The sequence below is a fragment of the Physella acuta genome, unplaced genomic scaffold (genome assembly GCF_028476545.2).
Source record: "Physella acuta isolate Inbredline_101_S28 unplaced genomic scaffold, ASM2847654v3 ptg001040l, whole genome shotgun sequence".
In the NCBI taxonomy this organism is placed as follows: Eukaryota; Metazoa; Mollusca; class Gastropoda; family Physidae; genus Physella; species Physella acuta.
The window spans coordinates 267819-277500 of record NW_026732557.1 but is presented as its reverse complement, the minus strand read 5'-3'; the positions used below and the strand labels follow the sequence as shown (position 1 = coordinate 277500).

The 9682-nt window shown below is 36.8% G+C and overlaps 1 protein-coding gene across 1 annotated transcript; it reads right to left on the bottom strand.

The window, feature by feature from the left end:
* Nucleotides 1-5760: 5760 nt before the first annotated feature.
* On the bottom strand, nt 5761-8400 carry LOC131954919 (neuropeptide FF receptor 2; the record flags this gene model as incomplete). The annotated part of the gene is made up of 2 exons (XM_059318765.1): nt 8291-8400; nt 5761-6732 (listed from the first exon to the last, which is right to left on the bottom strand). Coding segments are annotated over exons 1-2 (1020 nt in total), but the record flags the coding sequence as incomplete, so codon positions are not given.
* Nucleotides 8401-9682: the final 1282 nt, after the last annotated feature.

Sequence of the window (9682 nt, the reverse complement as noted above, 5' to 3'; positions counted from 1 at the left end):
TCTGTGTACATGTCACTGTACAGTGTGTTCAGCCTGTGTACACGTCACTGTAGTGTTGAGCCTGTATACACGTCACTGCTGTGTTCAGCATGTGTACATGTCACTGCACGATGCGTTTAGCCTGTGTATATGTCACTGGTGTGTACAGCCTGTGTGCACGTTACTGCACACTGTGTTCAGCCTGTGTTCACAACTGCACGGTGTGTTCAGCCTGTGTACACTTCACTGCACGGTGTGTTCAGCTTGTGTACATGTCACTTGTGTGTTCAGCCTGTGTACACTTCACTGCACGGCGTGTTCAGCCTGTGTACACTTCACTGCACGGCGTGTTCAGCTTGTGTACACTTCACTGCACGGTGTGTTCAGCTTGTGTACATGTCACTTGTGTGTTCAGCCTGTGTACACTTCACTGCACGGCGTGTTCAGCTTGTGTACACTTCACTGCACGGTGTGTTCAGCTTGTGTACATGTCACTGTTGTGTTCAGACTGTGTAGACGTCACGGCATGCTGTGTTCAGCCTGTGTAATTGTCAATACACGCTATGCTGATGAGGTGTCACCAATCAATAGCTGGATGGTTTCTCATCGCGACCTCTGTTCGATAACCACTAGTTAGATGTGTTTAACAAATCAATACTATAATGTGCTCATAGGGGTCGATAACATAACACACATTTATTACATAGACCTCCACGTATTAAATTATATAATATCAATAGAAAACTACCCCTTATACTTTCAAAACCTATCTCTTCTGCCCACCTCAACAAGCTGCATCACAATTTTGGTGTCTACGGCTACTGTCAAAAAATTATTTTTAAAATGTAACTCACAACAATTTATTGAAATTCATCAGCTTTAATTTCATTTATAATAATCATGCAACCTTACATACAGTTTAAAGAAAACAAATTATATAGTAAAAATATCAGTCAACTTATTTATCTAACTTATTTTTAAAACAGTAATTTAGCAAAAATCAGAATTCAAAAAATACTCTTATATATATATATATATATATATATATATATATATATATATATATATATATATATATATATATATATATTCCCAACACTACCCCATATACCACATTACACCAAACTGATTAACTACGCATACCCAATCACATTGTTTAAAAAAAAAAATCCCAACAATGCTTGGTCTCATATATTCCTGCTTTTTCTGGTTTAGATTACATTATCTTTAAAAATGTAATTTTTTTTGTAATGCTTATTTTTAAAATTTATAATTTTTTTTTTTTTTTTTGGCGGGGGTTAACATTTTGTCTGGGTTATTTCAAATACGCAACGGTCGACTACTCTGTTGGTTTAAAAAGTGTTCGATTATCAGAGGTAGTCTCTCTTAGTTTGAGTTTTAATTTTTTTTTTACAAATAAACGGGTATAAATGCATAAAAATATTAATTATAATAAACCAATTAATTTCATAAAATAGAAAACGACAGTGGTAAGATTAAGTGCTAGGAATTAAGAGAGTGATTAGGATTATGTGAGTTCTGTGGATTTTTGTGAGTTTTGGGGATTGTGGAAATGGTAAAGATTAGTAAGTGTGAACTACTAGTGTTTATAGGAGAATTAAGTCCTACTCTTTTGTATGTGCTTATAGAATATATATATATAAATATATCCGTTCTTATCTTGTATATAAATTGATAGAATGTATATTTCTACTAACAAGAGATAATGGGCATGGGGATATAAAAATGTATGCGAAATTTCGCCTGTTGTTGGTTATAAAGATTATCTGCTCCGCTCTCTAAATGCTACTAGTCCAATAAATTATGAACTATTTTGGTAATTGCAGTTTTTTGTAGAAGCGCTTGCTTACATACTCTCAGCATGTCATCTTTGCTGGGAGTAAGCCACCAAACTATCCATAATCAGCTAATGTGAGCCATTCACTTGATGTGTCACCAAACCTTTTGGTGTCGGCCTCAAACAGCTGTAGTTGTTCTCCAAGTTTCCGCTCCATAAAAAGAAAAACTTCACACTGCAGTTGACTATACGAAAACTATACTTCCAATTGCAGTTGACTATACGAAAACTATACTTCTAATTGCAGTTGACTATACGAAAACTATACTTCCAAATGCAGTTGACTATACGAAAACTATACTTCCAATTGCATTTGACTATACGAAAACTATACTTCCAATTGCAGTTGACTATACGAAAACTGTACGTCCAATTGCAGTTGACTATACGAAAACTATACTTCAAAATGTAGTTGACTATACGAAAACTATACTTGTAATTGTAGTTGACGATACGAAAACTATACTTCCAATTGCAGTTGACTATACGAAAACTATACTTCCAATTGCAGTTGACTATACAAAAACTATACTTCCAATTGCAGTTGACTATACGAAAACTATACTTCCAATTGCAGTTGACTATACGAAAACGATAATTCCAATTGCAGTTGACTATACGAAAACTATACTTCAAAATGTAGTTGACTATACGAAAACTATACTTCCAAATGCAGTTGACTATACAAAAACTATACTTCTAATTGCAGTTGACTAAACGAAAACTATACTTCCAAATGCAGTTGACTATACGAAAACTATACTTCCAATTGCAGTTGACTATACGAAAACTATACTTCCAAATACAGTTGACTATACTATGGTGTCTGTTGTCATCCCTTTCCTGGAAGATTGTGTCAAATGAGCGAATTTAAATATATTATCAGTAATTTATCCCACGCGGTAAAGGATATTTTTCTTTGTAAAAACAATTTTTTTCTTGGTGTCCCCACCCCCCTCCCCCACCCGCAGGTGTAAACTTTTTAAAAGTACATCCTCTAATTCTTTCTATTAATACTTGAATAGTAGTCCCTTTTTAGTATAGTTTGCATTTTTTTTTAGCCATGGTGTCACACCATGGTCTAACCAGGTGCAATCCGCACCCCCCCCCAACCCCCTTGTACTTGTACCGCCTCTGTGTACACTTTTATAAAGAAAGCCGAACGCCTTAAACAGAGATAGCCAGAAGTTTTGTTCTACACATAATTATAAAATGAATAAAAACAAAACACAAATAAACCGGAAAAAAACTCCCATAAAAGTAAAAACAAAAAAAACAAAAGAACAAACAGCGATACGAATAAATAGCAGTTATATTCTAAATAACACCAACAATAAGTATATGCTCTAAGAATCTACAAATTATTCCACAAGTGATTTTTTTACAGTTGTAATTTTAAAAAAAATTAAATTGTATTTCCTTTCAAACGAACACACTGGCTTAAACGTTCCATCTTAATGAAAGAAGACCAGATTTTCTTGACGGTACATTATGAACTAAGTATAATTTCTATTATATATAAAGGAATATACTATGAAGGAAAACTAAAAAAATACAATTTCTATTAGACTAATTAGCATATACAACGGAATTCGCACACAAATTAAACGCTGAATTATTTTGGTTTAATTCACCCAATCACTCATCATTACAATCATATTTATTACTTGAACTTTGGTTTAATTCACCCAATCACTCATCATTACAATCGTATTTATTACTTGAACTTTGGTTTAATTCACCCAATCACTCATCATTACAATCGTAATTATTACTTGAACTTTGGTTTAATTCACCCAATCACTCATCATTACAATCGTAATTATTACTTGAACTTTGGTTTAATTCACCCAATCACTCATCATTACAATCATATTTATTATTTGAACTTTGGTTTAATTCACCCAATCACTCATCATTACAATCGTATTTATTACTTGAACACATCAGGAGTCTGTCGTCTGCTGGCGTATCTGCTCCGAGACTTCCGGTGACCCGTCCTGACCCTCTTTGGATGGGTCGTCAGGGTCATCCGTGACTAACACCGGATCCGAGTTTTGCTGGACGATCTCTGACACCGGCTTCAGTACAGGGTTCAGTACAGGGTTCAGTACAGGGTTCAGTACAGGGTCCAGTACAGGGTCCAGTACAGGGTTCAGTACAGGGTCCAGTACAGGGTTCAGTACAGGGTTCAGTACAGGGTCCAGTACAGGGTTCAGTACAGGGTTCAGTACAGGGTCCAGTACAGGGTCCAGTACAGGGTTCAGTACAGGGTTCAGTACAGGGTTCAGTACAGGGTTCATAAAAAGGTTTGATTCGGTCTCAGGTCGCTCTGAATGCTGAGACTGATAGAAGTATCGTCATTCAAGTATTCGTCATTACGGAAGGAGCATTAATTAGTTGGGGTGGTGGGTGTATGGGGGGGGGGGGGGGGCTACGCAAACTGTATCCTTATTTTGTTTATATATATATATATATATGAGATAGATAAATTGAAACAGTTTAATATAATACTAGCCGTCCCGGCCAGGCCCTGCTCTGGCTTCTGTGAAAAACCTTTCTGTTAAAGACCATTACCTGTGTGTTTAGTAATCATCATAAACCCGGCATTGCCCACCCAAACCACAACCAACCAAAACCAAAACAACAAAACGCAAACATAACGCTAACACAATTACAAATACAAACGAAAACAAAAACCTAACAACAAACCCAACCACAGCCACAAACACCAATACCAACACACAAAAAAACGAAAAAGCAAACGAAAACAAACCAAATCCAAACGCAAAACCAACCAAAAACAAATACAAACCCAAAGAAAAAAACACAAACAAAAACGAAAAAGAAAGAACAAAAACGAACCAAATCAAACCGCAACCACTAACGCAAACCCAACCTAAACACAAAGAAAACACTAACGCGAACATAAACGCAAAGTGCTCATAGTCTAGCCCGGGGCGGAATCGCCTGTTTTAGCTTAATAAACGACTATAGTACCCCAACTTATTCATAGTCTTTTGCACTGACTCAAACGAACGCGCCTGTTTCAATTTAATAAACAATTATAATACTCCAAGCGTATCAGTAAAATACCTACAATGTTTGCACTTGATCAATCCCCGCTAATTAAGTAATTTTTTTTTCCCAACACCAAAACAAAGTAATAAAAAGTAAATTCTTTTCCACTAATGCAATGGTTTTATAAAGGGAAGTAATTGTGTTTTCCTAATTTATCAAAGGGAAGTAAGTGCTATAGGACTAAATAAAGACATAATTAGAATTTTTGTAAAAGATGATATTTTTTAAAAAAACTTGTTTTCAATGAACATGCCGACAATTATTACTTTCAGTTTGATAAATGAAAATTATTTCCCAAAACTTCCAATATTAATTTTTTAACTCATAAATTAAGACCATAAGGACTTTAATTATCTAACACTTACATCCATCTAAGTATGTCAACGACAAACTTATTACATACAGAATTGAGCTTTATATATTAGATTATTTTAATTTGAAAGGGCTGATTATATTTATTACATTTTAGAATATAATATAATATACGAAATTGTCAAAGTAAATTGAAGATATTTTAAAATAAATCTAAGATCGATAGAATCAAAAAAGTATGTGGTGTTGTGATGGATTTTATCCTAAAAACGATCACAATCAATTGTGAAAAAAATACTTACAGACTCCTTCGTCACAGAAACATGTGCCATGTCGTTAGCTTCAGGCACAATATATTCTTTGTTGACCATTCTATATGCAAGCCGTTTGGTCTCAATACGGAACTTGGAGTTAATGAGAAAATAGATGAAGAAATTAAAAGTGAAATGGCAGATACGAATCTCCTCTGTGATGACAGCTGCTAGATTGTACCTGACAAACTTAAGGATCGCTTCTTCTGTGTCGGAGGTGTCCACTTCGTACAAATTGTGCAGAGATTTAGCAAACGTGTCGGGGAGGGTGGTGATAATCTGGAAGACAGACACAGTCAGCAATGTGAAGGTCGTAGACGATTTTTTCCATTTCCTGTTTCTTCTCATTCCCATCACTGCAGAGTTTAACCGTATCATTTCCCGAAGCAAAAACCCATCCAGAATTAAGACGATGAGGGAAACTAGCCCAAAGCTAATCCCTTCCGCTACGTAAACGTAGATATTGTACGTGGAGAAGACTCCTTGGTCAACCTCACTCCTGAGAGCGCAGTACGTAATTGTAACTTTGGTGTCTTCATACGTGTACGTTTCCATGAACCAAAAATAAGTTTGGGGTGAGTTCAGGAGAAAACAAAACACTACAAAAATAATGACGCATATCTTCGCATGCTCTTCCGTGCAGTATACATTTCGTTGAAACGGGTAAAACACGGAAATGTATCTCTCTACAGTAAACCCAAGATTAAAGTACGTCGACAACTGCTGAATCGAGCTGAGCAACAAAGGGAATGTGTAGCACAAGACAATATTGTCTAAGACGTTGATTTCCCAGACTAAATGCACATCTTTCAGCAGGTTAAGAAACAACGCCAAGAAATCGCTGATAGCAAGGCAAACCATGTATAAACCAGACACGTTCCATAAATCTGGTTTCCGCCACAGAATGAAGCACAACATATTTGAAGGCATCCCGATGATCACGAAGAAGAGAGTAGCGTACTTGTTAATGTGATTCTGATAAGGAAGGAGGTTTATAGGTGTGTAGGTTCTCCCAAGGTGACTATGGTTAATGGTGGGTGGAGTCGGTTCGTGGGTGAATGTTGGCGTCTTGGTTATGTGGAAGAAAGGGTCGAAATCGTCTGTGAAAGTGTGTACTTCCGTGCTCCATGTCGTGAGTGTTGTAGTGACCTCTGGCTGGGATGTTGTGTTGAAGGTGGTGTTGGTGTCCATCTTTTGTGGATATTAAAATTAGAATCTGTAACGGTGATATAAGTAAACAAAAAAAAATCAGAATCTGTAACGGTAATAGAATCAAACAAAATAATCAGACTCATTAACGGTGATAGAATCAAACAAAAAAATCGGAACCTGTAACGGTGATAGAATCAAACAAAAAAAATCAGAAAATGTAACGTGATATAAGTAAACAAAAGAAAAAATCAGAACATGTAACGGTGATATAAGTAAACAACAAAATCAGAATCTGTAACGGTAATAGAATCAAACAAAAGAAAAAATCAGAATCTGTAACGGTGATATAAGTAAACAAAAGAAAAAAAATCAGAACATGTAACGGTGATATAAGTAAACAAATAAATCAGAATCTGTAACGGTAATAGAATCAAACAAAAGAAAAAATCAGAATCTGTAACGGTGATATAAGTAAACAAAAGAAAAAAATCAGAACATGTAACGGTGATATAAGTAAACAAATAAATCAGAATCTGTAACGGTAATAGAATCAAACAAAAGAAAAAATCAGAATCTGTAACGGTGGTATAAGTAAACAAAAGAAAAAAATCAGAACATGTAACGGTGATATAAGTAAACAAAAGAAAAAATCAGAACATGTAACGGTGATATAAGTAAACAAAAGAAAAAATCAGAACCTGCAGCGATCACAGATAAGACCAAATATCCAATTAAAACATGTGGCATAACAAAAAACAACGGGGACATTAAAGCTCACAAATGGGGATAGAAAGGGCATATCCTGAAAAAGGGGAGAGGATAATATTGTAAGGAAAGTATCAAACTGGAATCCCTAGGAGAAGAGGACAGTAGGCCGGCCACGGAAATCCTGGAGGAAGACACTAGAATATGATACAAGGGCTGCCCAGCTTTACGTCGGCGCAAATACAGAGAGCCGCTTAAAACCAAGTCAACTGGAGAGGTGTGGCTGTAGCCTTTTGCTCCAGTGTTTCTTCCAGACTTTTTTCTCCGGGGGGGCACTTGAAATTTTCGGGGGGGGGGGGGGGGCGGTAAACTTTCTTCGGGGGGGCGGACACTGTTAAAAGTATATATTTTCTATATAAATTATATAAATTTCATTTCGTTCGGGGGGGCGGTAAAAATTTTTCGGGGGGGCTTAGCCCCCCCCGAAGAGATGCCTGAAAGAAACTCTGCTTTTGCTCGTCTGGGGCCACACAGGAATAAGTCAAGTCGAAGTCAAGTCACGGGTTCAAGTCTTAGGCCCTACCTTGTCTGTAGGCCCTACCTTGTCTGTAGGCAGGGGCGTAGCGAGGGGGGGGGGGGCGGGGGTGCGGACCGCACCGGGTGTCACCATTTAGGGGGGTGACACCAAGGCAAAAAATAGCAAAATATAAAGAGAAAAACTTGAGGGGGGGGGTGCAAATCGAAAACTTGACGGGGGGGGGGTGTAAAATCGAAAACTTGAAAGTTGAAAGTTTGTCCCCGGGAAGGGTCGCTACGCCTCTGGGGGGTGACACCATAAAGTGCCGCACCGGGTGACACCCGACCTCGCTACGCCACTGTCTGTAGGCCCTACCTTGTCCGCGTTATCCACTCGACTGGTGTCTGGTTCGCCTGGACCCATCAGCTTCAAGTGTGTACGGAGAAATCAACCATCAAGTACGGCCACTCTGACAGATCAGATGCTCAGATCTGGAAGTTCACGCGGATGAAAGATGAAATACATAACAGTAGATAGAGAAAACACTAGGGGAGGGGGGGGGGGGGAGAAGACAGAGGGGAGGGTAACGGCCGAAAGTCATCAGGAAATCATGGACACAATACCTCTAAAGGTAATCTTAGGCTAATCTACAGGTTATCTGAGGCTAATCTACATGTCCTCTAAGGCTAATGTACAAGTTATCTAAGGATTATCTAAAGCTAATCTACAGCTTCTCTACAGCTAAACTACGACAAAGCCACAGCTAATCTACAGCTCCTATACAGTTAATCTACGTCTAATCTACAGCTAATCTCCAACAAATCCATAGGTATTCTGCAGCTAATCTACAGCTAATCTCCAACAAATCCACAGGTATTCTGCAGCTAATCTACAGCTAATCTCCAACAAATCCACAGGTATTCTGCAGCTAATCTACAGCTAATCTCCAACAAATCCACAGGTATTCTGCAGCTAATCTACAGCTATTCTACAACTACTCTACAACTAATCTAGAGCTAATCTACAGTTTTTCTCTACAGCTAATCCCCAGCTCCTGTGCAGCTAATCTACAGCCTAACGGTTTTGATCTGGACCTAAAAATTAAAACCCAAAACAGGCCATGATTTAGGCCCAGCAGAACACTCACCTACATATCCAGTCAATGTTTGTATCTTGATCTTTCAGAATCGCACCAATAAACTAAACCAAGCTAAAATCTCAATTTCGACGACCACCCTAAACCTACCCTAGCCTTTAACAAACTGGCGATACATTAAATTTGGTACACTGCTCTATCTAATTTGTATATTATTATAGTGTTTTACAAATTTAATATTTACTAGATTAGATTTAGGTTTTGATAAGGATTATACTTAACTTTTTAAATTCACAAATCTAAACTAAAAGATATTTTCAATTTAAGTAATTATTTTAAATATTTGGTAATCCCTTAGTTTAGCGTCGGAAATTATCGGGTAATGTTTGTTGAGTTTCGGTAACTAGAGTTACGGTAAACCATGGTTTATTTGACCATTGAAATATAAATAAATTGAAAGTCGAATTGTAGTAAATTAATGTTTTAATTTTTTAAGTTTAATCGACTAAAGGAAACAAGAATAAATATAATAGTAGATTTAAATTAGTTGATCTAAAAATTAAAAAAAAACATATATTAATATAAATATAAATAATGAAGTCAAATGTAATAATTTAATGTTTTTGGCTTGCAGCGAATTTGCGACCATTAATTAATTAGATCTAGATCTA